At 53.2% G+C, this 16166-nt stretch overlaps 1 protein-coding gene across 8 annotated transcripts in view; it reads right to left on the reverse strand.

Annotated features, from left to right (window-relative positions):
- KANSL1 (KAT8 regulatory NSL complex subunit 1) overlaps positions 1 to 16166 on the reverse strand; it is a 94660-nt gene that overhangs the window by 19718 nt on the left and 58776 nt on the right. For all 8 annotated transcript variants that reach the window (XM_080565408.1, XM_080565407.1, XM_080565409.1 and 5 more), the window contains 3 exons: positions 10599 to 10740; positions 5728 to 5832; positions 630 to 745 (listed from right to left, as the gene is read on the reverse strand). In XM_080565408.1, the coding sequence (XP_080421534.1) occupies positions 630 to 745; positions 5728 to 5832; positions 10599 to 10740 (363 nt within the window). The remainder of the gene's footprint in view (positions 1 to 629; positions 746 to 5727; positions 5833 to 10598; positions 10741 to 16166) is intronic.

Here is a 16166-nt window from a genome sequence, read left to right on the forward strand (position 1 = left end):
CTGCAGCATCCTGCCCAAGGTACTAAGCAAGGGCAACGGTGCTGGCAGCACTTCTCTAGCCAGTACAGAACTTAGGGTTCAACCCTGAAATCATCCTGTAGCACAGGAGAAGTTCTTTCGCTTGTTTGTATTTATGCGCTTAAAAGATTTTCTTAACAAAAACAACCTGGAGAAACAAAGGATTTAGAGAATCCTATTCCCAAGGGAATCAATGGGGTTTGGGCTCCTCTGCATCTTCAGAAAAGCAGGCCAATGGTTTACAGATTTCTGCAAGCTAATTGCAAGCAGGCCTCGAGTATCTTTGAATCACACAATTTGCAAGTGTATTAAAAATACCCATAAAGGAACAGTTTTGAACATGCTCACTGCACAGTTGCCTGCAGGGCTTGCTCATGTAAACACAGCTCAGTTCAATACCATTTTCAGAAAAACAATGCAGCATAAAACCTCAAGCAAGAGATCTCCTCCAACGCTGTTTCCGAGCACGATCTAGTACCAAACAATATTTTTTTTTTTCCAAAAAGAAACCATTTATACCATTACCCACCCAATTACTACCAACCAGCACATTACAGGCTGGCTTGCAATCATAAAAATCAGACTCTATCCGTAACACACGAGCAGCTTACGTGTTAATAACTCCATTGACGGGTCTTGGTGCTCCACAGGGCTTGGCGGGATGGGATTCAGGAGTACTTGAAGCAGAAATCCCCAAGTTCTCTAGTGGCTGGGATCCAGAAACACTCTACAGAAGGATGAGAAAAATGATAAATAAATGCTTAGAAATATTCTGAAGTAGCTACAGCTCTTAATTCCTAGTTTCTAGCTGAGGTTTCTGCACTGTAGCTACGGGCTTCCGAGCAGAACTTCAAACCAAGGATTTAGGAGTCAGTGTGAACGGGAGACCGGGGATGTAAGGACTTTGTGGGGAGCAGCTCTGGCAAGAGGATGGATACACAACAGTGCTTTCCATGTGAGAAACAAAGGCTCGCAATTCCCCTCGGGCGACCGCTAAGGAGCATGAAAGACTTCGGCTGAGTTCCTTAGGGAGATTTTAGGATTTTGTCTCAAAGTGCAGAGAAGTTCCTAACCACCTGCACAGCTCGCAGGCTGCTTCTCGCGTCGGACGGCGTGCTGCAAGCCACGGAGCTGCAAGCGCCTGCCTCAGCACTTTGGGGGAAAACGGGTGGCAAGGAGAGCGGACTTGCACAAGTCAATTTGCATTTTAACTAAATACCTGTGCCAGCACGGCCCAAAGAGCACTTTGCAAGATCTTTTCAATTAAAATGCACCCAGGCAGTGGTTTTGGGGTGTACGCGGGCCAACTCTTTAAAAGTGCCGGATACACACAAAGCTGGAAACACCTTCGTGAAGAGGAAAGCAAGTACGAACTAAGCTGAAGGCACAGCCCTCTCCCTCCCGCCTTGGGTGTGAAAAGCAGACAAACCCTCCCAAGCTGCGATGAGAGGCAGCTACTGCGCGGCTCCAGCATGGAAATATCGAATATGGCAAAGCTCGTGCTGGCCTGCAAGTGGCAAAAGAGGGGGCACAGTCACTGTCACCTCCCTGCACACGCTGGCTTTGTGCCTCCTGCCGCAGCATCCCCGCTCTCCACCCCAGCCGGTGCCGGTGAGGTCTGGAATATCCTTGCCCTGCCACGAGGCTCCCCCAGACACATCCTTGCAGCCCCGTCTTTGCTTTCAGACACGCTCCTCCTCTTCCCCGGGGTTAAACCTGCTTTCTTCCCTCGTGCAGCACTTCCTACACTCGCTGCCAGTGTCTCTCTAGCTGGGCTTTCCCCTTTGTGCACCCAAGGGCGGTGGTGCATTTCAGGCACTAATAAAAAAGACAAAAGAAAAAGGGCTGACATCTATCCAGGTGTCCGGGCAGCCACCCTGCCCGTCCCAGGCTCCTTCTGAGAAGCATTGGCACTGGCCTCGATTAAATAAACCTTCCCTGCAATCACTCCTCAACCCCACGAACAACCTGCATCAGGCTACAGAGGTGCTGGGCCGCGTACGGCGTAGCAGAGACCTGGTTCAGCCAGGGCAGAGCCATTTCTGACGAGGCAGAGAACTTCTGCCCGCTGCCTATTTGAGGAATTTGGCTGGCTTTTCTGCACTTCTGCTAACAAAAAACACATTTCTCCTGTCCGGGCTGATGGGCTCGTCTGGTATTCGGCCGCCCCAGGCACGGGTCGGACGGGGCTGGAAGCCTTACGCAAGCTGAACGCTGCGCCCCGAGGAGGTGAAGCAGGGCGAGAGCCGTTCCCCTCGGCTCGCTGAGCCTTGGCGAGCCCGTGCCATCACCCGACACCTCCGCTGGAGGCAGGGACGGCGCGGGAGGGCGGGTGCACATGACTCATGAGCTCTTTTGAAACAGGGCTATTTATTTTCTCCTCCAGGAAGGGCCTTAAAGGAGGAAGCTCTTCTCCGGAGCGGTCTCTGGCTTGGTTACTCGAGATAGGAATACGGGGTGAGCCGCCTTCTGCAGAGGAGCTGCGAAGTGTCAGTCCAAAGTCCCTTTTATCAGTCACACCGCAGGCTCTCCCTATCGCACTGGACATGGGCGTTCCCTAACCGGGCTCTTGCACGACCAGCTCCGAGCGCGGAGACCTCCAGCCTTCAGACTCTGTCCCCAGCTATCCCTGGCCGCACCTCCCCGTGCCACGCGCTTCTCCAGGGCTGGCAGGGCAGCCAGGCTGGGATCTTCGCAGCAGGACCACGGCGATGCTCCACGCCGAGCTCTTCTCCAGGTTCTGGGGCTGGAAGTCCAGATCTTCGGGATGCCTGGAGCTTTTAGGGTAGTCAGATACAGCTTTACGCTCCTGCTGGCTGCACGTGAAACCAGGAGCCAGCAGAGTACCTCTCCCAGCAGCACAGGATCCACTCCGTCAGCATGTGCTGGGAGGTGGGTAGTCACGACCCAGGACCAGAAATGTCCCTCGCGTTCCCAAAAACACAGGTTCAGACCCTCACCTACTACTAGACACAACTCCCCAGTGCACGGCAAAGTCCTAACAAAACATCCACCAGTATCTTCTCTCGTGTATTATTAAAATTTCAACCGCGTCCCCTCGCTAGCAAGTCCAGCAACGAACAGGTATCAACGCTGAGCTTTTTCTTCAGGGCTTCACGTTATTCCCATCTTCAGGCAAAAACATTTAGTGACCTCCTGGGCTTCCAGTTCCAAAGTGGAAGTTGACAACGAACCTTTCCAAGCCTGCTCTGTAAAGCCTTTCCCTCCACTGCCGGTATGATTAATTCCTCCTAGGGATTATCAGTCATACCCTACGTATCGAGCTGATGCCCAAGGACACACATCCTCGATTCACGTTGGCCAAAGGAGTCCCAGGGGTGGATGAGACCCAAAGGTGAAGAGCTGGGCATGAGATAGAAGGTATTCCCTCCCCTCACCCTGCACTGCAGACCGCTTCTGCTCTCCGAGCCTGAACAAAAGAAAAATCTAATTGTAAGCAGCCCGAGGAGTGCCAAAACGATAAGCACCTCTCCAGCAGAGGCCTGAGCTACCCTTCCAGTAAGTGTCCTAATGCACCAGGAATGGTCTCTGGGCTAATCGCCGGCTCTGAGCAGATCAAGGCTCTGACTCAACACCCCACCCTTATGAGCAAGTCTAATTAGGCACAAACCCTCCTGCAGGAGGGCGTAAAAGCTGGGTGCCTGCAGGCAGCCTTTCTGCTGGCTGACGCCTCCAGCCCCACCGGAGAAGCGGGCAGCTCGGTGCCACGCACACCCACCAGCAGCCACGTGTGCAGGGGAAGAAAGAGTCCATTTCGGGAGGAGGCACCCTCCAAGGAGCAAGGACGGCTACAGAAGGAGCTGCAAAAAGGTGCCAAGCATTAGCTACTACTGCTTTACTTCGTAGTAACTAAGCCTGCTTCACGCAGACGTTCTTTGCTGCTCTTGGTACCTGTTACTTGTGTCACTGCTACCTCCAAGACCTGCAAGAGACCGGATCTCCGTAGTGCTAGTGCTCCAGCAATAAAAATCCCTGTCTGAAGAGCTTCTGCCCCAGGGAAAGGGATGAGAAAGGGGACAAGGCAGGAAATGAGTAAACTCAGCAACAGTGAGGTGGCTGCGAGCAGCAAAAACAGCGCTGCCCGAACAAGCATTTTCTTTCCTCTTCACCAAATCTGTGGACATTTTCTATTCTATACACATGGAGACGTACACCTCTGGACATTTTCTGTTCTATACATACAGAGATGTCCAAGACAACCTGAAAAAGGACAGCGTGGTGATTTTAAGTATAAGGAAAATGTCTTGAATCTGTAGGGACAAAATCAGAAGGGACACAGTGCTTCCATCTACAGATTCCAGGTTGAAAATATACCCGTATCATTGGATAAACATCCTGATTTAGACAGATAAGGAAGAAAATTTTCTTCCTTATCATTGTTAAATTTGATTATTCGTCTCCGTTATCAGCCTATTTACAGGTCAGCTCCCAAACAGCAGCCAATCCACCAGCGCAGGAGCGTGCTATTTCCGAAGAGAACCGGAGCACGCTGTCCCAGCCTTTGTTTATTATTCACTGAGTGCTTTTTGGGTTAAAGCATGGACGGGGGGGGATGACAGACGGACATCACTGTTCAGAACCAGACACTGCGTAATGCTTCTGTTTCAATCATGATCTGTGGCGGCCCTGCCATCGTCGCTCTGCAGCCTCCTGGTGCTCTTGCGGCGCGGCTGTGTTTCCATCTGAAGCACCATCGGTCCTGAGCACAACCTGCTCGTTGTACCAATTACACTGCGGAGTTTTGGGGCTGAGCTAATCTGCTAATTAAAGACTTAAATTCCAAACACACATCTGAAAGGCAACGTTAAGCAAGGGGACGTTTCATTACAGTCACTTGTAATAACCCCTCGCGGTGCGCTGTTAATCAAAAATTTCACAGCATTTCGTGTTATCGCTCAGTATCAGAAAAACCCCGACAAAGTCACACCAGCGACAGAAGGAAATACTTGAAGTACAATTTTACGGTCGCTTTCAGTTAATTTTTTTCTCTGTATCAACTACTTTGAATACTGGGCTGTGAAACCCAAGCACTCCCATCGCAGTGAGGTGTTGCTTCTCCCCATCAGGACAGGGAAGCAGGAGCTCTGCAGCCTGGCAGCAGGAGCTGGAGCCAGGCAGGGACCGCCCTTCTCCTCGTACTACACCGCGACTTCAAAATCCTCCATTTTAATACGTCGACGTGTCCCGCAGGATCAAAAGTAATCACAGCCAGAGCAAACGGTACGATCAAGCCTTTACTCTGTGGCCTACATTTCTGCATTAAATAATAAATACCTGGCACTCCACATAGTTTCCAGTGCATCTCCCTGAAATCATTAGTTCCCTTTCTAAGGGGTAAAGCTCAGGCAGATTATTAATAGTCACATCTTCAGAAGCCTTTGCTAATTGTGCTGCTCTCAGTTTGAGGTACTGTTGCTAGAGGGAAAGGATTAGTTAGGATTTTTAAGCTTCATAAAATGCTAATGCATATTACAAAGGTACCCCAAGGAACTCTGGGCTAAAAGGTGTTTAAATCGTATCGTTCATTAACCCCGAAATAAGCCGGGAGGGGGCAGGACCAACAGAGGGGCCATGGCCACGTGAAGCCCCGCAGGGGCTCCTGCAGGAGTCCTGTGGTTCGAGCATCCCTCCCGGCTCCAGGACCGCAGAGCGCCAGGCCCCCAGCATCGCCCTGCTGCTGGCACTTACCAGCCGGTCAGCCCCGGGCTCCAGCTTCACTTCAGCACTAACGGGACGGGACGCATCATCTACTGCAGGATCGGGGGGCGATGCTTCACCGAGAACTATCAGCCCCTGAAAAAGAGGGAACGGAACGGGAATTAACTGCGGATCCTTCGGGTTCAGCAGGGAAACTGCGCATCCTTCCATCCTCCAGAAAAAAACCTAAAACCACTGCAAAGCGAGGTTTGCATTCCCCCATTTTTCAGACGTGATGCCAAACCGAGTGCCCTGCTGGATTTTCCTGACATCGGAGCTGGACTCGGATGGGGAAGGAGGGTGGCAGAGGACAGATCGCACGCCTCCAGCCCATTAGGAGCAGACAGCGAGCTCCCTTCTCGCCCTTCCCCTCCTCCTGCACGCTCGCCGGCTGGAGGTTGAGCGAGCTGCACGCCAGCAAAGGCAGCGAGAACCTTTTGCTGTAGCGCAGGGCAGGAAACGGCTGCTTTAACAGCACCGAGTGGAACTCGCCGCCGCAGCCGAGCAAAGCATTGTGAGCGGGCGCCAGAAATCTACAGGCAGACTCCTAACTCCGAGCAGATTTTTTCAAAGAAGTGATATTCACAAAATTCAATAAGGGAAGAACACCACTGATAAACAAGCCCCTGCCATAAAGCCAGCGGGACAAAGCGCGGTGGCAGAGCACTGCTTTATCGGGCCTCACATATGCTGTCCTGTTTGTGTTCCACTCCAAGCGAAGCTCACTCCAGCGGCAGGAGGACTGCTTTCTCACCCGGTGACACAAAGGAAAATAAAATCATTACAATTATGCCTATTCCCAGCTATACCATACCGAAGCAGGCTAAAATGTGCGAGGGATGACAGTCAGGAGAACCTAAAGGCCATGAATATGGCTGGGGACAAGCCATGCCGGAGTTGGACAGAGCAGTCGTTTGGGAACCTCAGAGGTTGCCCCGTGTGCCCAAGGAAAGTCAGCCTGAAAGCAGACCCGAACACATTATCTGGAGAGGAAAGGGCTACAAGTCATCCCTCAAAGTCCTCAAAACCAAACCTTGCATGTAACAATGACCGAAGCCACGGCACGCGGACACTCAAATCTCTTGTAAGGTTGATCCTATGCCTTGACACCATCTCCTGTACAACACGTCCGTGGCTTTCCAGAGAAACAGCGGTGGCTCGTCGTTCCGGGATCATTTATTTAAAAATAGATCATTCATAAACTAAATACAACTCTTCATGGCCTCAGCAATCAGGAAGCAGCCAGCTTCTAGATAAACACGACGACAATTTTCTACAGTTTTCTGAGATCCCAGAAGGCTGTTTAGTAGATGAGAGAGGCTGGAAGCCTAAAATCAATTAAATGCTGCTGTGCTGTTCTTGTATTCCTGGAAAAATCCCTCTCGGAAGCACCCATCACATTCTGCTACCGCTTCTCGAACCATCCTCAGGCGTGCTGCAGAGGTCGGTCGTCCCCGCGTGTCCAGTGTAGGAGACAAGGGACACAAAAAGGGGAGGAACCGGGACTAAATGCAAAATTGGCAGCGAGGGAACCGCTTCCCTTTGACGCTCCGGAAAGCGCTCGGGCTGAGCGTTTGCTCAGAGAGAGAATGAGATGGGGAAGCGTGCGCATCGGGAACAGGAACAGCCACCAGGGACTTCTGCCTTCAGCTGAAAGGCAAGAGGACGAAGCGAGGCGCCCGGTGGCTCAGCATAATACAGGTAGATGTTGAGAGGCCATGTCCCTGTGCTGGGGATTGGGCTGCGCTCTCCTGCACGATGCCCACGGTGTGCACAGCTTTGGTCCCCGTCCAGCGCCTGCCTTGCACGAGCCCACTGCCCCGCAGGCTGGTCGGGCTCTCTGCTGTGGAGCCAGGCTCTCTGCTTTGAAGATAACTGAATCTCCGTTATTTGCACCCGTCTGAATAACAGACAGGAGTCAAAGGGCAACATCAAACTTCCAACTCCCTTTCAGGCCAGGGAAAGCCACGGCGCTCGGCGAGTTATTCCAAGCTCACGCAGCGCTTGCTTTTTACCAGCATCCTCCAAAATAAATGGGAATAATGAAGAACTCATTCGCGCAGCTCTCGGATGCAGTTTCAGCTGAGGCTGGCAGCTTCTGCCAAGGGACCAGGGGGAAGGAAGGGGGCTGACCCACAGCAGGACCCTTCGGAAGAGATGGAGAGTCCCCAGCCGTGTTGCTCGTCGTGCTCTGAGCCCGACACCACCGCACCGACGTGGCAAGCTCGCGTAAGCACCGCCGGCTGCTGCTCCTGCTCGTGCCCCCCTTCCCAGCACACGTTCCTCTGCTATCAGCGGCTCCAGCCCCAGCACGGCCCCATGGGGCTGAAGGCTTGGAGGGAGCAGAGTGAAACCTTCCTGGATGGGCTGGGAGAGAGTCGAAGCAGGGTCTTCTGCAGGGGCGACGAGCAAAACAAATCGTTGAAGGTCTTCAAGGAGTCCCGGTCATCGTATTCCAGCCAACTCCTGCTACACAAAACTCCTGCAAGAGCCCTTCATCTTCATGTACCTTGTATTCTGTGTAAGAGGGAAACTCACGAGAAAAGAGACACGGGAGAGGGGAATTGCTCCCCGTTCCTTCTCCAACAGCGAGCACTTGCCACCCACACGTGCAGGGAGGTGTGCAGACTTGATGGGGGGAACTGGCATCGTCCTGCACCCCCTCTAAAAACAGCCCAAGGAAGCACATCAGTGAAAGGAGACAAAAACACCCCGTTACCTTCGTGGACATCCAGTCCCTTCAATTAACTGCACGCACGCTTCCAAACCAACACAAAATCGAAGGCAGTAAGCCTGCTCTTTGTAAGCAGCCAAAAGAGACAGCACTTGATGCCGAACTGTGCACACATGCCCAATTTCTTGTTTTCCTCCACACCTCGCCAGGCTCCAACCAAAGCGCTCCCAATGTGCTGAAAACACAATTAGTGCCGAGACGCCGGGCAGCGACGTACCCTCAAAACAGAAGGTTGTTTTCCACTGCCGTGTCCCTCCCTTGCTTTGACAAAGCAACGCACCCTGCTTGCAAGGGTACACCAGGAGGGAAATTTTAACGTACAGATGCAATAAAACCAGAAAAGGAATAAAAAGAAACAGCAAGTGTGAATGTTTCCAGAGGCTACATCTTAACCTCCTTATGTTTTAGGCCAAAATGGCTTCAGTTAAGTTATGCTGACCAAAAAAAGACGGTGTCTCCAAATTCTTTAACCCTCGCCCTTGTACAGTCCGAAGTCAAGCCCATTCAAAGACTCCTGCGTTACTGAAGTGTGTGTTTATTTCCTCCTCTTCTCTACTTGCTGCGAGCTGATTTGTAAGTCTTACTCCAAGCTCCTCGTTGACAAAACCTGAACACATCTGCCAAGGCATCCTTGAGCTCAATGACACCGACACAACGACAGCTGGGTGCAAGCGGTGGTCTCCACGAAGACAGGGTGTGTGATTTCTGCTTTCCTGTGCAGGCAGGACAGCCACCGTCAGATCCTGAATATCTGAACTCTTTTGCCACAGTAACTGGCAGGCTTAATCTTAAATTCACCCATCAGGTTATCGCAGTTGAGGAGTTTTTGTTTGAGCAAACGAACAGAAGATGACAAGCTGTTTTCCAAAGCCTCAGATTACTTTTCAACTTTGACACAATACCGTGATGTTCTCCTTTCAGACCCAGAGACTGCAACCTTCGATAAAAACATATGGGGTGCTTGTAGCCATTATCAGGCCACTTCACGAGTCTGTCAAGTTGTCAGAACCTGGGGAAAGCACCGAATCTTCTACTTCATTAGATGAGCTTCCCCATTTCCTCCACTATTCAACTTTTAGTAATTAAATGTTTAGCCATTTTGTATTTGATACTTCAAAACCACCTTGCAAGATCTGCTTTCTTAAGACAGAAGGGATAAGGATTCGTTCTGATGCTGCTTTGTTGATTTGACGTCCCAGAGCCTTCTCCTCTCCTCTCCCCTCCCTGATGTATTCCCTTCAGCCAGCCGGGCTCCTCCACCTAGTCATTGACAGCCCTCACTCACCCCATCAGCCTGTTCTTCTGCATAGCTGCATAAAGACCACAGTTTTCCTCTCCTGCCCGTGCCTCTCTACCCCTCTGGAAGTCTCCCTCCCAGCCATCCCCAGACCACCGTAAATCTCGGGAAAAGGGTTCACCAGACTCTGAATTCCTGAGGATCTCTAAGTTGATGCAATACCCAGATCCTTCTTGCCACAAACTCCAGACATTCCTCCCTCCAAGGCCTGACATTTAGACGTGCGCGCCTGGACAAGTCTCGATAACGATTCCTTCCTCATCCCTTCTCTGCTCTCCCCCGCTCTCCTGCCGTCTGAGAGCAAGTCTGAAAAAAAAATTCTTTGCACAGAGAAAGGTCAGCACCTACAGTCTTTTTTTTTTTTTTTTTCCTGACTCAATTTTAAGCCTGTGCTCTGTGATAGCATCTGAAGCTAACTTCCTCCAGAGTCCCCTCCCTTCCCCAGTAAGCCTCTGGTCGAGCTGTTCCTTATCCCCAACTCCAGATACTCCCAAAGACAAAGAAAGGTTAAACGAATCGAACAATAAACAAAGACCGGAGCGGTGGGCGAGTGCAACCCACGTGCAAAAGTGGTAGTTTTGTTTGGTGCCCAAAGACTGGCTTTTAGGTGAGGAATTGCTCTCTTCATGTTACCGTATGGAACCAGGGAAAAGAATTGCACTCAGCCCATGCCAAATTGCATCACCATTAGTCACAGCCGTGCAATGTGCTTTTTGAGACGCGGGGGGGGGAAAAACTGCATCACACTCTGCATACACACTCCCCACTGCAGCGAAAGGGAGAGCCATTAGGAGACAGGGCAAAAATCACACGTATCCAAACAGTCCTCACCTTGTTGGCTCTAATCTGCTTGTAAATATCCGTTTGCTGCCGGATTCGGTATTCCAGGTCCGAGACGTGGGCTTGGAGCCAATTCCAGCGACTGACGATGGCTGCACGGTCTGCTGCCCATCTCCACTCTGCCCTTCGTCTCCTGGAAAAACAGACAGGGGAAGGGGGGATTACTTTGAGTGAGATTTTAATTCCACAGCCCACAGAAAACCCAGCAGAACTGACAGCCAGATCAAAAGCTACATGCTGAATGGCACGACTGATACCATCTAGCCACCACTAATAATTATCAGCCCAACTACAGACGTGCTGGAAAAGCCATGCCTCCGCAGAGCGATATTAAAACAACTTTTGGTACCCAGTGATTGAAGTTCTGCCTATGCAAGCGTTAAGGTTTTATTCCACGCTCAGCTGAACCAGCAGCTCCAGTCCTACCTGGCCGCATCGGCCAGACCCACTTTGCCAAGTCTCGAAGAAATAACACCCACCTGCCCTCCCTCCCTAAGCTCATCCCCTTTCAAAGCACCTCTGGCATCAGTCACAGAATAGGCTCGAACACCAGCACAAACCGCACGCCCACAATTAAGGCGCTGTGGCCAGTCTCACAACGCATCGTCGTTCAGTTTTAAGAGAGCACCTACTATTCGGAGGCGAGCAGCAGAGCCCACAGCGCCTCGCACAAGCTGCTCCCCTGCATGGAGGTGTTGCAAAGGAAAGGGGGCAGCGGCAAACTCGCTTTCTGCCTCTGACGGCTCGACCGAGCCAACAAAGCCAGGAAAAAAAGCAGAAATTACCAAGTGAGCTGCACCTCCCGATCTCACGGCTGCATGGGGGAACCCACATGCTTTGCAGCCCTTGGCTGATTGCCCGCCTTCTTTATCTCTGCTGCGACCACAAAATACGGTTCAGCAGGAGCATAAATATGCTTTCGCTAGCATGTGGACTACAGCGTCGCATTTTAGAGTCAACTGCTACAAAAACGCCCTTGCTCCCTGCTACCGAGCTCCAGGCAGAAATAAACACAAAGAGGCAAGGGACACATAAATCCACGGCTCCGCTCTCCTACATTAGAAGCCGTAATATCATGAAAATGGATCACAAGCATCCTGATTCTGGTGGATAAATGCTAAAACTACCCAAAAAGAGAGAAAACCACAACATGATGCAGAAACAAGGCAACGGCAGAAGCGCATGCATGAATCCAGTGTCGCCGCACAAAGCCTTTGCCACATCTGGATGTCTTAGAATAAGGAATTAGTGATCAAATAATTCCCTTTTCCCCCCATCCCTTCCTCCTACAGCATTTTTGGCCCGGAGCATCTTGTCTAGGCTGGAGCGCAGCCACCCGACCGCCTTCCCACCAGGCAGAGGAGCCCCAGCGAGGTCCAGGTTTTTCTTCCCAAACTACCCCAAGTGGCTTGCTGCTGAGATTGACCTGTTTGGAAGCCGAGACCAGCCACGAGAGCGAAAGCAATACGTGGTAAATGAGATTTACTACCGAAGCACTGCAGAGACTGTACGCAACAGCAATAATCAAGTTCTTAGAAAAATCTGCGCCTCTGACGCATCTGCCCTTGTTCAGGCGTGCTGCTACCAAACGTGTCCCTAAGAAAAGCACCGGGGTGACCACGAGTTTCACATCAGCTAAGCAAAATACCCTGAAACGAAGGAGTTGGCTCCTTCGACCTGCAGGCGAAACCCACAGATTCAGAGCAAGACGCGTTCTCCGTATTCTTGCAGGGCTGGTGGAGCATGCGGGGGGCTCAGCGGTCGCCGGCATCACCCCATCACGGAGCTCGAATCCAGGTCTCCATCCCAGTCAGGCTTTTTGCTGTTCCACGAGGGATAACACTGCAGGAAAGGCAGGAAAGGGGTGGCCGGGCACCAGACCTTCTCCCTCCTCCTGCCGGGAGCTGTCTCCAAGCATCGCTGGGAAGGCAGCGCCGCTCCGACTCCGTCGCCCACGAGACCGATGGCATTTTTGGAGCACCGTTTCCCACAGGACTTTCCAGAGCATGTTACTTCTCCGCCAGCAACGTTTCAGTGAAATTCTACCATGCTCTCGTTTCAGAAGCAGAGGCCAATTTTACTGGAGAAGAGATCTTCTTTTGACAAAAGGCATCCTCAGCATCTGCATGTAAAGCCGACTGCACGAACATCCCCAAAGTTTGGGGTTCTAAGCCTGATCTCCGCAGGACTGTGCCTGCTCGCTGGGGATCCACCTTGGGAGTATTTTTTTTAAAAATCAGGTAGAAAAAAGGTTGAAAGCTGCTGAGAGCACCTCCGAACTGCTTCCTCCCCTGGCTTTCTTCTGCAAGGCTCTAAAGCACCTGTACAATGCTACAAAGCCCCCGTGCCTGCTGGAACAACGTTGTGCTGCTCCGTTAAGTCTCGCTCTTATTTCCATTACACAGAAATCGAGATTAAGGGTAAAAAACACCCAGCGCCCATTTCGATTCCTAGGCGGCACGGCGGTGTGAGCAGCGGCAGAGCCACTCCTTGTTTCACCTTAAAACCAGGACGCATCCTACCCCAGAAAAGCCCACTGGATTTAAACCAAAAATAAACCCGAGAAAGCGAAACGCGGGAACGTCTACTTCATCCTCTGCCACCCCGCAGCACAGGTGGAGGAGGGGAAGACCCGTAACGGTGGCTCAGCCACACTTTCCAAAACAGCGCCGGGCGTAGCGTGGTCCCTCTATATTTAGAGTCGAGCCTTTTCAGAGCCTGCTCCATTACTCCCTCTGCTGCAGTGTAGATCTTTTCCTCCTGTAGATCAGCTTTTGGGTACGCGGTTTGTAGCTTCGTTAGTTTTAATCTCTACACAAACACCTTGCAAAGCAGTATTTTCTCGGCTAGCACTAGGAAGTAGCAAGCGAGCACAGAACAGAGCGCTGGAAGAAGTCACGGGCAGTCGCCCCAAACCTCAGCCGGACACCCAGCTACTGGGGGCAGGCGAACCCGCTTCCTTTCTTTCGAAACATCAGGGGCTTTGGAACGATGATTAGCAGAAGGGTTCGCTCCACCTGCCCCAAAATGGGGCTGAATGAAGCTGAAAATGACGGGAGAGGAGAGGCAGACGGCTCTGACCGTGCTGCGTGGCTTGTCCTGGGGGCAGGCGGTGCCGGTGAAGGTGGTGCGGGCAGCGCCGTGAGCAGCTCCTGCATCCTCCGGGACAAACTCCTCCTCGTGCTGCTGCGTGGGCACTGCTTTGGGCAAGAGCACGCGCAAAGCTGGCTACAGAGGACGACACAGGACAGCCGTGCGGCCTCTCCAGCTCAGGACACAGCCACGGGACAGAAAAATGATTTAGGGGCTTGATTCTTTAAAGATAAATACATTCCCAGGTAGGCTCGTTCCCCTGGGGGAGGCTGTGACGTGTGCAGGGCTGCAGCCGCCTGACGGCGCGCACGCAGCTGGCGTGGCGCTCAGCTTGACCGACAAGGACAGCGCGGGGCGAGCCGAAGCAGATGGCGCCGCCGGTAAATCGCGTGCGCCGAGCTGGCAGCTGGGAGCCGACACGTGCCCGGGTGGCGCAGGCAGAGGTGGAGGAGGAGGAAGAGCGGCGGAGGAGGAAGAGTGGTGGAGGAGGAAGAGCGGCGGAGCCAAGCTAGAAAAATACTTAGAAATGCTACGCCATGTCCATGGGAGGCTGGGGGCCTTCGCCCATGGAAAAAGTCCTCCAACCCTGCCCATCTGGGGTAACAACGAGGCAAAGCCTCGACACGGTGGCAGCAGCCCCCCCCGGGTGGCACCGCGCTGCTGGAGGCGCGGGGATGGGCACGGCCTCTGCCTCCCCTGCAGAAAGGCTTCGGAGAGCTGCAGGAAGCAAGTTCATCAACGTGCCGAGTCCTCAGATTGCTCTGATTAAAGCACGGGGAGCAGCTGAGGGATGGAGGGAGGTAAAAATTTAATCTTAAAAAAAAAAAAATCCACAGCAGTTAAATATGACTGAAGAAAGGCGGGGGGGGGGAAAAATCCCGTGTTACATCAGCACAAGTCCTTGGGATGGGCTCCAGTCCTTCCCCAAGCACACAACAGGCAGTTGTGGGTTCAATTCAGCGTCCTGAACAGCAAGGAAAAGCTCCTGAAAGCAAACACACACACACACCCCTGGGGGCAGGTGCTGCTGCCCTGTATGAGGGTCCCCAGCTCCAAACCGTGGTGCTCGCAGCCAGCCCCGCTCGCTGCCGCCCGGGGTTTCGGCCATTTCAGACCAGGGCGTGAGCCCTGCTTTGTTTGGTTTTTAAACAGGCGGGCTAAATACAGCCCTGCCAACGAACACAGCCAACACCTAGGTCAGCACGCTGCCGGCGGTACGACCTGTGCTAGGTTCAGTTGTCTCAGCAGCTGCGGTGCCGTAAAAGCCGGACGAGCCCCGCGGAGATAAGCACCAAGGAGCACAGCCTCCGCCCGTAGGGCTCAGACTGAGGTAACCGACACAACCTGAGCTGCAGCCGTGCACGAGGCAGCTCTGGGTGAATTTGCACAGGGATCTCCCCAACAAAAGGCACACCCGTGCCCTCTGCCCCCAAGCAGGAGGCTCCACGCGCTGCCTTAGAGGAAATTAAGGCCCCGTGAGAGTTCCCTGGATCCCCACAAGTCCGATGAGATGTGTTTGCTCTGCTCCTCCTACCCAGCCGCCGGCCGTCCATCAGTCCGGCTTTCCTTCGGACGGACCCACGCTGCCGAATGCCACCGGAGCGCAGGGCAAGCCCCCCAAACCTCAGGGATTGGGGATGAGCGGAATTTTCTTCCCCAGGAGATGCCCAGGCTGCAAAGTGACCAGAGCAGAGCCGCCAGCTGCTGCTAAACCGTCCTGGCGACACAGAAAAGTGAAGTAAAAGGATTTGGGATGGAAACGTTTCCTGCTGGAGGGGAACCACAGCCAACAACCGCTTACAGGAGGCGGCATCCATGAAAGAGAAGCAGCCGTGAGGGTCTGGAGGGAGATTGCTTCACCACCTCGAGCCCAAATCATCCCGGTGCTCCGTGAGGGACGCGTGGAAATGCTGAAAAACCTTCACACAGCCCAGGGGGGGTGAACCAGCCCCGGTGGGACCGAGGGCGGACCGGGGAGAGCTTTCTGGCAGCAGGCACCGGGCCCGTGCCGCGGGCACGCAGTGGGTCGGGTCGGGCAGCGCCGTGCCGGCCTCCCCCTGCAGCTCCCCGTGCGGCTGCTCCCCTCCTCCACTTCCCCCTGGCAAACACCCAGGGGTTTTCTGTCCCGAGCTGCAGTTGTTCCCGAGGCGGAGGCCACGCTGTATTTGCTCTCCCCCTTCCCACGCAGCTTTCGGTGGAAAAAAATCGCCGAAGACGAGGCCTGGGTCAGAGCCCCGGAGTCTGAGGCCTTCTCCCCACGCCGGCGCAGCCTCCTCCTCCTCCTCCTCCTGCCAGCACACGCTGGCCAAGGTGTGAGCTGCCTTCGCGTAGCACGGGCATTTCCTGAGTAAGACGGTGAAATATCTGCCCACCGAGTGAGGCCTCGGTACCGGGCATCGAGACCTTTGTGAGACATTTGCCAGACCCACGCTGGGGGCCCCGCTCTGCCGGCCCTGAAGGTGCTCC

This window comes from Anser brachyrhynchus, assembly GCF_964034855.1.
Source record: "Anser brachyrhynchus genome assembly, chromosome: 22".
NCBI classification, from domain to species: Eukaryota; Metazoa; Chordata; class Aves; order Anseriformes; family Anatidae; genus Anser; species Anser brachyrhynchus.